General features: G+C 48.0%; 1 protein-coding gene across 4 annotated transcripts in view; it reads left to right on the plus strand.

Annotated features, from left to right (window-relative positions):
• The first annotated feature begins 951 nt into the window (after positions 1-951).
• The window catches only part of cpeb1a (cytoplasmic polyadenylation element binding protein 1a), a 110,925-nt gene continuing 95,555 nt past the window's right edge, over positions 952-16,321 (plus strand). Inside the window, exons 1-2 of one of the 4 annotated variants that reach the window (XM_072493054.1) lie at positions 952-1,053; positions 4,699-4,882. In XM_072493054.1, the coding sequence (XP_072349155.1) occupies positions 1,039-1,053; positions 4,699-4,882 (199 nt within the window). In that variant the 5' untranslated portion in view covers positions 952-1,038. Of the gene's footprint in view, positions 1,054-2,654; positions 2,733-4,698; positions 4,883-16,321 lie in introns of those variants that run through there. The other 3 variants (XM_072493052.1, XM_072493053.1, XM_072493055.1) reach the window with 3 other exon arrangements.

Consider the following 16,321-nt stretch of genomic DNA (forward strand, 5'->3'; position numbering starts at 1 on the left):
CCTCCCCTCCCCCTCTATCCCTCCCTCCCTCCCCTCCCCCTCTATCCCTCCCTCCCCTCGCCCCCTCTATCCCTCCCTCCCCCTCCCCCTCTATCCCTCCCTCCCCTCCCCCTCTATCCCTCCCTCCCCTCCCCCTCTATCCCTCCCTCCCCTCCCCTCTATCCCTCCTCCCCTCCCCCCTCTATCCCTCCCCCTCCCCCTCCCTCTATCCCTCCTCCCTCCCCCTCTATCCCTCCCTCCCCTCCCCCTCTATCCCTCCCTCCCCTCCCCCTCTATCCCTCCCTCCCCTCCCCCTCTATCCCTCCCTCCCCTCCCCCTCTATCCCTCCCTCCCCTCCCCCTCTATCCCTCCCTCCCCTCCCCCTCTATCCCTCCCTCCCCTCCCCCTCTATCCCTCCCTCCCCTCCCCTCTATCCTCCCTCCCTCCCCTCTATCCCTCCCTCCCTCCCCCTCTATCCTCCCTCCCCTCCCCTCCCCCTCTATCCCTCCCTCCCTCCCTCCCCTCCCCCTCTATCCCTCCCCTCCCCCTCTACCCTCCTCCCCTCCCCCTCTATCCCTCCCTCCCCTCCCCCTCTATCCCTCCCTCCCCTCCCCCTCTATCCCTCCCTCCCCCTCCCCCTCTATCCCTCCCTCCCCTCCCCCTCTATCCCTCCTCCCCTCCCCCTCAATCCCTCCCTCCCTCCCCCTCTATCCCTCCCCTCCCCTCCCCCTCTATCCCTCCCTCCCCTCCCCCTCTCTCCTATCCCTCTGTTTGGGCGGGGCGGGGGGGGGGGGGGGTGTTTCCCCGACCCCGGGAGACGGGATGAGGATCAGGTGTTTCCAATCTCCATCAGCGGGGGCGGGGGCCGCGGGAACCCCATAAAGCGGAGACAGCGGCGGCGAGCGCTTGTTGCAAAACGTCTTGATTTATCTATCTGTCTGTGTGTGTCTTTTATTTAAAAAATATATATTATATATTCGTTACCCTCCCCGGGGGTGTGTGTGTCGGAATTTCCGTTTCTTCTTCTTGTTGGCGTCCAGTGGCCAGGAAGGTGACCCCATGGCATTCTCATTGGTCAAGGGAGCAGCGGAGAGGGGGGAGAGACACCGCAACCCCGGGACCCCCGCACCCCCCCCGCGGGCCCGGGACCCCCGCACCCCCCCCCCCCCGCGGGCCCGGGACCCCCGCACCCCCCCCCCCCCCCGCGGGCCCGGGACCCCCGCACCCCCCCCCCCCCCCCGCGGGCCCCGGGACCCCCGCACCCCCCCCCCCCCCCGCGGCCGGGACCCCCGCACCCCCCCCCCCCCCCCCCGCGGGCCCGGGACCCCCGCACCCCCCCCCCCCCCCCGCGGGCCCGGGACCCCCGCACCCCCCCCCCCCCCCCCGCGGGCCCGGGACCCCCGCACCCCCCCCCCCCCCCCCCCCGCGGGCCCATGGCTGCTGTTGCAAATCCAGCCCCAACTTTGTGCGGCTGGAGAATGTCGCAATGTTTTATTGCAGCTTAATTGCACCTCCCGGGGCTTTATTGTGTGGAGCTGGAGCACCAGCACTCCTCTCCCGGTAGGTTGCATTAGTAATTCTTCCCCCCCCCCCCCAGCAATATCCTTTTTTTTTAGTAATAATATAAACGTGTGCAAATCCCTGGCTTGTGCTGGTAACGCTTTGTAGCCCCCTTCCCTCTGCTTTGTACCACCTAATAGCTTTGATTTGCAATTCACCCCACCCCGAAGCATTTTCTCCCCCTCTAATCGTTTTGCATTTTCTCCCTTTTCTAATGCATTGGTACAAAAGCATTTTAAAAAATATTGGAAGACTTTTTTTGGTGCATATATTCCAAGTGTGTGTTTGGTGGGTGGGGTGGGGTGGGGGGGGGGGCGCGAGTGAGTAATTGTCGCTTGTGCATCTGTTAAATTTGCAAAATATCATTGCCGAGTGCAGGTCAGGAGGCCACCCGGCCCATCGCCTCTGCACCGACCTATTGATTGTATATTGTTTTATTATTCTGTGCTAATATTCCTCCCTCTGCATGTGTGTGAATGCAAAGGGAAGACGCGTCCCCTTTGCACGGTGGCCATGGGGGGAGGTGGGGGGGGGGGTGATCTTTTCCACGGCTGCTGTGATGCACAAGAGGTTGTTCGGCTGCAGGGTGCATCAGTCTGTCTGCCTGTCTGTGTTTTTTCCCGGGACTGCACGTGGAGCGGGGGGGCGGGGCGGCGCGCCGCGTGCAGCCGCACATGTGCGTTTGTTTACCAGCCCACAGCGGAGCGGTCCAAAACCCGCTTGGGGGAGGGGGGCGTTCCCGTCACGAATGGAAAGGCGGGGGAAAGTAAATACGGGAGATGACAGCAGTCGAGTGTTTTTCTCTTTGCCCGCAGCTTCCCGGATCCATTTGGTTGAAAGGGGTTAGGGCGTTTTTTTGACGTTGGTGCGGGCCATACCAACTCCGTCCTCCCCTTCCCTCTCCGGCCTGCGGTCTGTCGTGGCGGCGGTAGGGGCGGGGACTCGGCCACTGTCAGGCCGTGGTCTGATTGGCCGCGCTGCGCTGATTGATGGGAGGCCAAGCCAATCCGGGTGGTCTGTTTGGGGGGGCGGGAACGCGGCTGCTGCGACGCGGTGGCCTGATTGGCCGCACTCCGTTGATTGGCGGGTGGCCGGGCCAATTCGGATGCGTCGGGGCGGGGTCGAGGGGACGAGAGTCGGCGGGTCGCGGCTGGCATCAGTCGGACGGTGCACGGTGAGGGCGAGGGCCGGAGGTGAGGGGCTGTCAGTGGTGGAGGGCGGGTGTGTGAGGGGAGGGGGCCACGAACCCCTCAAAAAAAAATAACGGTAACGAGAATTTTAACGGGCGCAAGGTGAGGGGGCTAAAAATCCCCGGGAGTGCGGTCTTCAGGGGGGAGGGTGGTTTTGGGGGGAGTAAGGGATAACGGTTTGGGGGGTGGTGGTGGTGCGGGAAGATGCTGAGGCCCTCGGGTCGCTGTGAGGAGGAAGGGGGTGAGGGTAATGGGGTTGTCGTCTCCCACCTTGCCGGTGACTGCGCACGCGCGGCGCCGGGCCCTGTTCGCAGGAGTGCGCACGCGCGCCCAGCGAGTGCTGAACCTTTGCTCTCCTCTCTCTTCCTCTTCTCCCCCCCCCCCCCCCCCAACCCCTTTTGGTGGTGGGTGCTTAAGTTTTCCCCCAAACCCCTGCATTAGTTGCCGCTAAGCGGGTGTTAACATCGTCTCATCACCTGATGGGGACCAGTACTTTCTTGCTGCCCCCAATCTCCCCAAATGGGAGCAGCACGGTAGCACAGTGGTTAGTACTGTTGTTTCGCAACGCCAGGGTCCCAGGATCGATTCCCGGCTTGGGTCACTGTCTGAGCAAAGTCTGCACTTACTCCCTGTGTCTGCGTGGGTTTCCTCCGAGTGCTCCGGTTTCCTCCCACAAGTCCTGAAAGACGTGCTTGTGAATTGGACATTCTGAATTCTCCATCCGTGTACCCGAACAGGTGCCGGAATGTGGCGACTAGGGGCTTTTCACAGTAACTTCATTGCTGATGTAAGCCGACTTGTGACACTAATAAAGATAGATTTTTAAGTTATTATTAATGTGTTGACGAGCCACCTCCTTTGACCTTCTGCCTGGCCCAGAAGCATCATCTTGCAAGGAAGGGGTTTCCAGGTTTTGGCCCAGGCCTGCTGTGGCCGGTATGGATCTTGTATCCATTCAAAGAATAAAGTACAGCGCAGGGACAGGCCCTCCAAGCTGACGCCGACCGTGCTGCCTGTCTAAAATTATCTGCACTTCCAGGGTCCGTATCCCTCTGTTCCCATTCTGTTCAAGTATTTGTCAACTCTCCCCTTAAACGTCATGATCGTACATGTCTCCATCACCACCTCCGGCAGCGAGTTCCAGGTACCCCATCCGTGGGAGGAAAAAAAATTCCCTCGCACATGTCCTCTAAACTTTGCCCCTCGCACCTTATGTCCCCTAGTAATTGACTCTTCCACCCTGGGAAGAAGCTTCTGACTATCCACTGTGCATGCCCCTTATCCTGGGAAAAAGCTTTTGTAGGCTTCTATCAGGTCGCCCCTCAACCTCTTGTGGTTCCAGTGGGAACAAACTGAGTTTATCCAACCTCTGCTCATAGCCAATTGGTGATATCCTGGTAAACCTCTTCTGTACCCTCTGTGAAATGGGACTCCAGTTTGGAGCAGTCACTCTCCAGTTGGTTTTATTCCTTCTGGATGTTGTGTGGCCTGGTGGGAAACTTGCAGGTGGTGGTGCTTCCATGCACCTGCTGCCTTTGAGATGTGGAGATGCTGGCGTTGGACTGGGGTGAGCACAGTAAGAAGTCTTACAACACCAGGTTAAAGTCCAACAGGTTCGTTTCAATATCACTAGCTTTCGGAGCGCTGCTCCGTCCTGAGGTGAATACCTCTTCATTCACCTGAGGAAGGTGCAGCGCTCTGAAAACTAGTGATATCAAAACAAACCTGTTGGACTTTAACCTGGTGTTGTAAGACTTCTTACTTTGACTGAGATGATAGCGGTTGTGGATATTGAAGGCATTCTCATCTCAGCAGTTTTTATCAGAGATGACCAGTGGGATGTTTGGTTGGGACACACGACGTAATGAGAAATTAATCTCCATGCCTTTTCCCCTTCTATGTATTAATTGATTTCCCAAGTAGATACCATCAGTCACACTGTTTTTGTAAAACTTGATTTATTTTTTAGAGCGACGAGAGTGGCCGTGGGCAGGACTGCTGGAATGTGCCCCGTTCTACAGAAACCCCAGCCTTGTCTACCTGCAGTAATGCTGACATCTTCCGCAGAATAAACGCCATGTTAGACAACTCTCTGGATTTCACAGGAGTCTGCACTACTCCCATCACCAAGGGTCGGCTGGAGAATGTGGGAGGTAATGGGATTAATTGTTGCTGAAATGATGGTAGAAATTCTTTGGTTCGGTAGTTAACATGGGGTTCTGAAAAATATTTGCACATGATGAAAATGATCAGAATTTGGATGTATTCCATCTAGATACTCATAACTTGAGGCACCCGCTGGGGGCTTCATAAGGAGTAAAGCAGGCTGCAAAATTTGATACTGAGCCACATAAGGTGATATAAAAATACATGACCAAAAGCTTGGTCAGATGGAGTTGATGTTGAGGGAGGCTTAAGTTACAGTTGGTGTTGAGGGAGGGACTCCCTGGTTGGAATCTAAATAGCTATGGTGCAACCACCGATGGTGGAATGATTTTGATTTTAAAATTTTGGATGTGCAAAAAGCTAAAATTGGCAGAGTGGGATGTGTGGGGGGGGGGGGGGGGGGGGCAGCAGATCGGAGTGGGTGGTTGCAGTGGAGGGGGGGGAAACAAGTGATGAGGTGAGAATTGTGAACTTGAGATGCTGCTGCTACAAGAATCGATGTTGATGCAGTAAGAAATCCTTTCAGATATTGGTTGGGGGTGGGTGAAACAGCCATCCTTTGACATCTGCTCTACACTTAACTAGATTAATAATATCATACTGATTGTGAAGCTGTTTATAGTTTTGCTCTTGTACGTTATCACAGTTGCCATTTGTTCCAATTATCTGCCACTAATTAAAATTTGTCCGCCGGTTCTAATGGTGTTTGTGCTGACACAGTTTAATATGTGCTTTTTGCATTCATTGAACTACTTTTGTCCTGTGGTGAGGCTGCACAGGCAACATAGATGTCTGTTCATAGCAAGGTTCCAGAAATGAGGATGAATATATCTAGTGGTGATGGTTGGACAATGCATTCAAGAGATATTTGATTATACCATCATAGAACATAGAACGATACAGCGCAGTACAGGCCCTTCGGCCCACGATGTTGCACCGAAACAAAAGCCATCTAACCTACACTATGCCATTATCATCCATATGCTTATCCAATAAACTTTTAAATGCCCTCAATGTTGGCGAGTTCACTACTGTTGCAGGTAGGGCATTCCACGGCCTCACCACTCTTTGCGTAAAGAACCTACCTCTGACCTCTGTCCTATATCTATTACCCCTCAGTTTAAAGCTATGTCCCCTCGTGCCAGCCATATCCATCCGCGGGAGAAGGCTCTCACTGTCCACCCTATCCAACCCCCTGATCATTTTGTATGCCTCTATTAAGTCTCCTCTTAACCTTCTTCTCTCCAACGAAAACAACCTCAAGTCCATCAGCCTTTCCTCGTAAGATTTTCCCTCCATACCAGGCAACATCCTGGTAAATCTCCTCTGCACCCGCTCCAAAGCCTCCACGTCCTTCCTATAATGCGGTGACCAGAACTGTACGCAATACTCCAAATGCGGCCGTACCAGAGTTTTGTACAGCTGCAACATGACCTCCTGACTCCGGAACTCAATCCCTCTACCAATAAAGGCCAACACTCCATAGGCCTTCTTCACAACCCTATCAACCTGGGTGGCAACTTTCAGGGATCTATGTACATGGACACCTAGATCCCTCTGCTCATCCACACTTCCAAGAACTTTACCATTAGCCAAATATTCTGCATTCCTGTTATTCCTTCCAAAGTGAATCACCTCACACTTCTCTTCAGGCCTTGACAGAAATCTTTGGATCCTCGCTGTCTTCAGGGGATGTCCCGGAGGACTGGAGAATAGCCAATGTTGTTCCTCTGTTTAAGAAGGGTAGCAAGGATAATCCAGGGAACTACAGGCCGGTGAGCCTTACGTCAGTGGTAGGGAAATTACTGGAGAGAATTCTTCGAGACAGGATCTACTCCCATTTGGAAGCAAATGGACGTATTAGTGAGGCAGCACGGTTTTGTGAAGGGGAGGTCGTGTCTCACTAACTTGATAGAGTTTTTCGAGGAGGTCACTAAGATGATTGATGCTGGTAGGGCAGTGGATGTTGTCTATGTGGACTTCAGTAAGGCCTTTGACAAGGTCCCTCATGGTAGACTAGTACAAAAGGTGAAGTCACACGGGATCAGGGGTGAGCTGGCAAGGTGGATACAGAACTGGCTAGGCCATAGAAGGCAGAGAGTAGCAATGAAAGGATGCTTTTCTCATTAGAGGGCTGTGACCAGTGGTGTTCCACAGGGATCAGTGCTGGGACCTTTGCTGTTTGTAGTATATATAAATGATTTGGAGGAAAATGTAACTGGTCTGATTAGTAAGTTTGCAGACGACACAAAGGTTGGTGGAATTGCGGATAGCGATGAGGACTGTCGGAGGATACAGCAGGATTTAGATTGTTTGGAGACTTGGGCGGCGAGATGGCAGATGGAGTTTAATCCGGACAAATGTGAGGTAATGCATTTTGGAAGGTCTAATGCAGGTAGGGAATATACAGTGAATGGTAGAACCCTCCAGAGTATTGAAAGTCAAAGAGATCTAGGAGTACAGGTCCACAGGTAATTGAAAGGGGCAACACAGGTGGAGAAGGTAGTTAAGAAGGCATACGGCATGCTTGCCTTCATTGGCCAGGGCATTGAGTATAAGAATTGGCAAGTCATGTTGCAGCTGTATAGAACCTTAGTTAGGCCACACTTGGCAGTATAGTGTTCAATTCTGGTCGCCACACTACCAGAAGGATGTGGAGGCTTTAGAGAGGGTGCAGAAGAGATTTACCAGAATGTTGCCTGGTATGGAGGGCATTAGCTATGAGGAGCGGTTGAATAAACTCTGTTTGTTCTCACTGGAACGAAGGAGGTTGAGGGGAGACCTGATAGAGGTATACAAAATTATGAGGGGCATAGACAGAGTGGATAGTCAGAGGCTTTTCCCCAGGGTAGAGGGGTCAATTACCAGGGGGCATAGGTTTAAGGTGAGAAGGGCAAGGTTTAGAGTAGATGTACGAGGCAAGTTTTTTTACGCAGAGGGTAGTGGGTGCCTGGAACCCGCTACCGGAGGAGGTGGTGGAAGCAGGGACGATAGTGACATTTAAGGGGCATCTTGACAAATACATGAATAGGATGGGAATAGAGGGATACGGACCCAGGAAGTGTAGAAGATTGTAGTTTAGTCGGGCAGCATGGTCGGCACGGGCTTGGAGGGCCGAAGGGCCTGTTCCTGTGCTGTACATTTCTTTGTTCTTTGTACATTAAACTCCATTTGCCACCTCTCAGCCCAGCTCTGCAGCTTATCTATGTCCCTCTGTAACCTGCTACATCCTTCCACACTGTCGACAACACCACCAACTTTAGTGTCGTCTGCAAATTTACTTACCCACCCTTCTGCGCCTTCCTCTAGGTCATTGATAAAAATGACAAACCACAACGGCCCCAGAACAGATCCTTGTGGTACGCCACTTGTAACTGAACTCCATTCTGAACATTTCCCATCAACCACCACCCTCTGTCTTCTTTCAGCGAGCCAATTTCTCATCCACATCTCTAAATCACCCTCCATCCCCATCATGGGGGCTTCTATTCTACATGATCCCTGTGGATTTTTAAAATCCTTCTCCATACAGATTAGTGTATTAGTTACCCACTCGGGCATTTTGTGAGTTTAAGGAGTGATATTGTCTTTATTGATATTGCAAAATTGGGGATATGGCAAATATGTACAAAAGTTGATAATTTTAAGAACTAATTTAAAAATGTACATGGAAGTTGGTGGCCTGACCTGTCTGTCTGGCTCAATTTCAAAGGCGAAGAGAATTTCTTAAGCCGCAGCTCACTCTGCTGAGAAACGCCATTGCTTATCTGAATTCAGTATTTATCCAGCTTCAAAAAAATCTGTAACTTCAGAATTTTTTCAGTGAAGCTTATCTCCTGTGACATTCTTCATGGGAAGATGAAGAATTGTTACTTGTGTGATGTTCCTGTAACAGTAAAATCAACAGGTTCAAAAATATTTTACACATCTTTTGATAAATGAGTGCATCAGAAATAGCAAGTTCGGAAAGCCTCTCAGTTGAATGCAAATGCTTTTTTTTCATAAATCTGTGGTCTGACAATTGGTCCTTTCTGGATAGTTAATGAAGTAATGGAAGTATATAATTCATGAATTCACAAATTTGTAAAATCTTTGCTAACTAATTGAGATGAGACATTAATTATTGGTAACTAATGCATCAAATTAAAGATACTTTTACAATCTGAGTCTTTCAACCCCTTTTGCTGTGCGCTGCTCTTCAGGCAGTGTGACAGCTCTGCAGCAGGCTTGCTTCTCCCAGCAACAGTAGGTCCAAAACTTACACAAAATCATAGAATTTACAGTGTCCTTCAAAAGCCGTTTCATGCCTGGAATCTAAGGCCAATCTGGGTGACTCGTCCTGTCTGTTGTGTTTCCTTTGTCTTGAACAGAAATAAAACACTTCAAGCATCCAGTTTCTCCACAGCTGTAGTTTGTTTTTTCTCCTCTTAACTTCTGTGAGTTAAGTGTAAAAGGTGTGAAAATTCGCTTTGCTTTATTAGGTTTCCGTTTGTGTTTCACCCATATGACTAAACCATGCAGGCTGTCTAGGCTGGGGTACTTCTGGAATTCCTAATTTTATGGTGTTAAAGGGGACCAAAGTCCTGTTTGTAGCCAGTGAAAATGTTTTTGCTATGCAATCGTTTTTTTATGCAGATGAGGCAAGTATGGGGACTGCTGAAATGTGCACTGTCACATTAGTTTTCCAGCAGCCAGTTCTGCCCTTTAACTACAGTTTAATTGAGGAATTAAATTGGCAGAACATTTTAGTTTGGGTAGGTGGAGAAAGTGTTACTGTTGGTAGTTACTGTTGGTAATAAACTGATGCAGCTTGTTTGAAGGCTGCTTATATTGCCTACATTGCTTGTTTCTGCAAGTTAAACAGCACAAACAGCCCACTTGACCCAACTGATTAATGCTGGTGCTTGTGCTGACATGGGCATCCTCCCTTCCATTTTGTCCTAATCAGCATGACCTGCTGGATCGATCTTATTGGGCAGCACAGTTAGCACTATTGCTTCAGCACCAGGGACCTGGGTCCGATTCCCGGTTTGGGTGGCTGTCTGTGCGGAGTCTGCACATTCTCCCCGTGACTGAGGGTTTCCTCCGGGTGCTCCGGTTTCCTCCCACAAGTCCCAAAAGATGTGCTTGTTGGGTGAATTGAACATTCTGAATTCTCCTTCGGTGTACACGTTGGCGACTAGGATTTTCACAGTAACTTCATTGCAGTGTTCATGTAAACCTACTTGGGACAATAATAAAGATTATTATTATTTATCTGGCTTCTCCAACACATTCAAGCTCTTGCTTGGCTTCCATTGTTGCTCATGATACTGATGTTTTCAGTGGTGCAAAGCATTCTTTCACAAATCACTGGCCTGTAGCTTGTAAAATATCCCTCTAATTTGAGTTACAGGCACAGTTCAACATGTAAAAACATGACCCAAAACAAACATTGCACATCTACATTTTGATACTGGTGCAGTGGGCTAGTCTTGACTGAAGATGTGCGAAAGCTTTTCAAACAAAGGCGGCGCAGTGGTTAGCATTGTTGCCTCACGGCGCCGAGGTCCTAGGTTCGATCCCGGCTCTGGGTCACTGTCCGTGTGGAGTTTGCACATTCTCCGTGTTTGCGTGGGGTTTTGCCCCCACAACCCAAAGATGTGCAGGGTGGTTGGCCATGCTAAATTGCACCTCAATTGGGGAAAAAAAAAATTGGGTACTGCTAAAATTTTTTTTGAAACTTTGCAAAATAAAATCACTGGTGCAAATAATTAGTATTTATATGTTAAAGGAAATAATGGCTCAAAGGCTTCCATTACTAAAATTACCTCCCATGTAAATGCTACCTGGTGGCAACTGTTTATCACTAGTGGAACTTCACTATTGGTTGATCACTGCATCTGTAATGCCTAGTGAGGACATGTATAACAGGAGTTAATAATTACTGGCTACTACACCGTTTTGAAGTTTCACCATGAACATTGACAAAGGCAAATCATTTACATAGTTTTCTTGGATTATACATTTAGAATGCCCAATTTTTTTCCCCAATTAAGGGGCAATTTTAGCATCGCCAAGGGTTTGGTTTGTAATGCTCTTAACACCGTATCGGTAGCACAGTGGTTAGCACTGTTGCTTCACAGCACCTGGGTTCTGGGTTTGATTCCTGGCTTGGGTCACTGTCTGTGCGGAGTCTGCACGTTCTCCCTGTGTCTTCTTGGGTTTACTCCCACAAGTCCCTAAAGATGTGCTTGCTGGGTGAATTGGACATTCTGAATTCTCCCTCCCATGTACCCAAACAGGTGTCGGCTAGGGGCCTTTCACAGTAACTTCATTGCAGTGTTAATGTAAGCCTATTTGTGACAATATGAAGATTATTATTATCAATTGCCAATCCTAAAATGTGGGATTAGTTCTGGGCTGCCATTGATTAAATTGATAGATTGAAAGATTACTTAGAATGGGGAGCTTAATTGAAGAAATGCAGCATGTGAGCTTTTAAACATAGACATTTTGGTGTCATCCAATAACTTGGCTGGATAAAGCAGTCTTGATGAATTGGTCTTGTGTAGGGGGCTGTGGGTATTTGAGCAAAATTTGTTAACTGAAAGTGCCAATGGGTAAAATCTTTTCACGTTACGGCTTTTCTTCCTGTAGCTGATATATCAGCAGTTGGTAACCAGAGTGCTTCTTCCTAATGCACAAGAAAACTAGTTTGTGATGGTCTACTTTTTAAACCTAAATAATGGCAATTTGAAAACCAATGGGTGCTGGCCACTTGGTAGTAAAAGCCTGCTCTGCCATTTCAATAGGCCTTGTATCTCAACTCCACGTTCCCACCTATTCCCCGTTTATCCCATTTATCCCCGTGCATATCAAAGATCTATCGAGCCCTGCCTTCCTATCTGTTTTTCTATGGAATGTGGGTGTCACTTGGCCAGGCCAGCATTTGTTGTCCATCTTTAATAGCCAATGCGATGCTGCTGAGCTTCTGCTTTATCTGCTACAGACCATATGGTGTAGGCACACCCACTGTGCTGGGATAATGGGGAATAGTTCCAGAGAGGAAGTGAATTTCAAGTTGGGTGGCTTGAGGGGAACTTTCAAGTGGATGGTGTTGCCAGGTATCTTGTAGTTGGTAGTAGTCAGGGGTTTGGAAGCTGCTGCCTAAGGAGCCTTGGTGATTTCCTGCAGTGCATCTTGTAAAGGTACACATGCTGGTGGTGAAGGGAGTGAATGTTTGTGGATGGCATGCCAGTCAAGTTGGCTGCTTGATGGTGTATGGGGGTGGGGGAGGAGGAGGAGGAGGAGGAGAGGCGAGGGGGTGGCTACGAAGAGAATTCCATCACACTCCTGACGTGTATCTGGTGAGCAGACTCTTGCACTAGAACACCCAGATTCTCTGCAATCTGTCAGCAAATTAAGCCACCTCCCTCTGGTTCCTTCAATTCAGTTATTTTATATACATTGTTTAAAAAGTTGTGGTCCCAGCACTGACCCCTGAGGCGCAAGTTGTTGCATCTTGCCAACCAGAGACTCATACCAGTCTTCTATTCTTGCCAGTATGTTGCTCCCAATACATGAGCTTGTATTTTCTGAGTTACTTATCTGTGCAGATACTCTTGAGACCCAGTATTATTCTAGCAGACTGCAAAACTACAGATAGACCTGGCTTCTCCCATTAATTACATCATCTGTATGCCACTTAAGTTCATGACCTGATGGTTGCTAGACTAAATACAATTGCTCGTATCTATATCCCATGAAATCTCTAGCAATCAATACCCTTTCATTTGCCCTTTATCTGTAACCAAGTAATTGTTTGGAATGGTTACCGTACATTTTACGACCTCTTAATTACTTCAGCAGACATGTTTGTATGTATTTTAAACCAGGGTTTTTGATAAAATTATTGCATCAGAATATAAATGATGCATAACAATTTCTATATGTGGCACCTTATCGAATGCCTTCTGGAAATCAAAGTGCAGTACATCCACCGGTTTCCCCTTTAACCCCTGTTAACTACAAAAGAACTAAGTTGATTAAACAATTTCCCTTTCACAAAAGTTGACTCTGCCAAATTTGTCTAAGTGCCCCGATATAACATCTTAATAGCGTCCATTTTCCCTATAATAATACAAGAATCATAGAATCCCTACAATGCAGAAGACAGTCGTTTGGCCTATAGAGTCTGCACCAACCCTTGAAAGAGCACCTGACTAGGCCTACTTCCATCCCATAATCAATCCCACATAACCTTTAGCCACTAAGGGATTTAGCACGGCCAATCCACCAAACCTGCACATCTTTGGGCTGGGAGGAAACCAGGGCACCTGGAGTAACCCATGCAGACACTGGGAGAATGTGCAAACTCCACACAAGTCACCCAAGGTCTGAATCTAACCCAGGTCCCTGGTGCTGAGGCAGTTGTGCTAGCCACTGTGCCACCTTGCCATCCTTAAGCTCACTTGCCTGTAGTTTTCTGCTTTGTCTCCCAGGTACAATTCCCAGCTTGAGTCACTCTGTGTGGAGTCTGTGTGGGTTTCCTCCCACAGTCCAAAGATGTGCAGGTTAGGTGGATTGGCCATGCTAAATTGTCCCTTGTCCCAAAAATGGTTAGGTGGGGTTGCTGGGTTACAGGGATAGGGTGGAGGTATGGGCAGCGGGGTGCTCTTTCCAGGGGCTGGTGCCGACTCGATGGGCTGAATAGTCTCCTGCACTAAATTCTGAGTTGCGTGTGCTATTTTCCAATCTAATGGCACCTTTCTCGAATCCAAGGAATCTTGGGAAATTAAAATCTACACATCAAATATCTTCCCCCAAGTCCATCAAGACCTAGATTTGTCAGCCACAGCTCCAACAATTTATTTAGTACCACTTCCCTGGTGATTGGAATTTTTTGGTTCTTTCCTGATGATTTCTGGGGTATGACTTGTCGTCATTATAGTGCAGACTAGTTTCAGTTCATCTGCCATCGTTTTTCCCATTATTCTCCAGTTCTGGAGGACCAATTCTCAATTTATAAAATAAAAAAATTCTTCTGTCTCGCACTCCAGTAAGCTTTCTCTCATATTATTTGCCTGTTATGTTTTAGTCATTTTCTGCTATTTTTATATTCTGTCCAATCTTCTAACCTACCACCCATCTCAACAATTTGAGTTTGATACTATGGTTAACTATTTTAGATAATCCAGGATAGTGGGTCCCCTCATTGGAATTCTATTGTATTCTGAAATATCCCCTTCAAGTCTGCTGTTGTGTATCTATGGACCTATCCTTTTGAAAATAAATTTAGAGAACCCAATTAATTCTTTCCAATTAAGGGGCAATTTAGCATGGCCAATCCACCTAGTCTGCACATCTTTGGCTTGTGGGGGTGAAACCCACGCAGACACGGAGAATGCGCAAACTCCACACGGACAGTGACCCAGAGCTGGGATCGAACCTGGGACCTTGGTGCCATGAGGTAGCAGGGCTAACCTACTGCACCACGGTGCTACCATGACCTATTCTTTAACCTATTTTGACAGTTCACTTTTAGTTGGCTTTATTTTCGTGCCCCAATTTCTCTACTGGTCGAAGACCCCTCAAATGGAAAATTAAATCCAACTATGATTGCTGTTACTAATAAGGGCCTTGATTTGAGAAATTATCCCAGCTCTTTGGTGCTGGAATGTGCTGTTCTAAAACATTATGAATTCCTCACCTCGGCTGCCTTTGGCCATCTGATGCAGTTTGTGTTGATTTTTTTTTTTTAACGAAAAACTTTTCTGATCTCCCATTATTTCTTTCTTCCCACCCTGTCCTGGACAACTGTGCACCACTCCCACTTGACTATATCACTTGTCTATCCAAGCGGCTTCTATGACTTACTGGAATATTCTGGGTTTACTGTATTGGGGAGATGCAGCAGTGGTGGGATTGAGCTGTTGTCTCCTGCCCCAAGATAACATTAGGGAACGTGCAATCGAAAGTTTTGCCACTATTGAGGTGGAGCTTGCCCCTGACTTTTCTCAGGCATACTGCAACTGTAACTTCAACAGAAAATTTATTGGAGACCCAGCTAGAAGCCTGGGAGAATATCAAGCCATCCTCTTTCCATAAAATTGAAGTATGGGCATTTGGGTAACCTGTATTTGAATGCAAGTGACTAATGTCTATGGTATTGACTATAAACCCTCTTCAGCTCTATTGGTTACATTATAGTAATATTTCTGTCACTGGGGATTAACACTATTCAGGTGTGTATTTAAAAGGATGAGACTTGTGTAGGCCCTAAACAGCTGAAATGCTACGAACCAGCAACTATTGATGTCTGTAGTAGGGGAAAAAATGGGTCAGGAGTGAGCATTATTACCACTGATTAGTGGTGTGTATGATTTTGTGGTGAAAACGTTTGATGGCATGGTCGGCATAATATGCCTCCACTCCAGTTTGGTTTATCTGCAACTGCTCCAAATATCCTCATTTAGCTTTTGGGGAAGAAAATAATAAAAACATTGAGTTAGATTTCCTGCTTTCTCAATTGTGGAGCATATTGGAGATCTCTTTAATATTGTTAGCTGCTCCTAATGAGGATCCAGTTGGCAACCCTTGCACTCTGCCTTATTTTTGATTTATTTTTATCTTCTCGTTTTGGAAATTGAGAAGTGTTCTTTGTAGCTAAGCTCAACAGATTTCTGTTGGAAGCATTTGTTTATCTGAACTACCAGTTTCTTTGCAGTTAATTCAAATGTGCTGTAACTTCACAGGTGCTGTCTTTGTTATGTCTGCTGAGTTGTGTTCAAAATGTCTCCCTGCTATTTGTTGTAAATATCATGCAATTCTGATTGGTAGGTACACCCCCTTAAAATAATGCTTCCCTGCAGAAGACTCATTGGGTACAAAAAAGGAAAATGAGGCTTAGATGTTTAAACTAGATTGTGAAAGGTGGTGGCTGATGTTGCTTGGTTCTTTCAGCCTCTACAAGATGTATTGGATAGATCAAGTTGCAATAACATGACTTGATTTCTTTTTCTTTTATAAATTTAGAGCACCCAATTTCTTTCCAATTGGGGGCAATTTAGCATGGCCAATCCACCTAACCCTGCCATCTTTGGGTTGTTGGGGTGAGACCCCCATAGACAGAGAATGGGTGGCACAGTGGATAGCACTGTTGCTTCACAGCACTGGGGACCTGGTTTGATTCCTGGCTTGGGTCGCTGTCTGTGCGAAGTCTGCATGTTCTCCCTGTGTCTGCTTTGGTTTCCTCTGGGTGCTCCAGTTTGCCCTCTAGTCCCGAAAGATGTGCTTGTTAGGTGAATTGGACATTCTGAATTCTCCCTCCTGCGAACAGATGCCAAGTGGAGCGACTCGGATTTTCACAGTAATTTCATTGCAGTGTTAATGCAAGCCTACTTGTGGTATTATGTCCAGATTCCATGGACAGTGGGCTAGGATCC

This window comes from Scyliorhinus torazame, chromosome 30 (genome assembly GCF_047496885.1).
Source record: "Scyliorhinus torazame isolate Kashiwa2021f chromosome 30, sScyTor2.1, whole genome shotgun sequence".
Classification (NCBI taxonomy): Eukaryota; Metazoa; Chordata; class Chondrichthyes; order Carcharhiniformes; family Scyliorhinidae; genus Scyliorhinus; species Scyliorhinus torazame.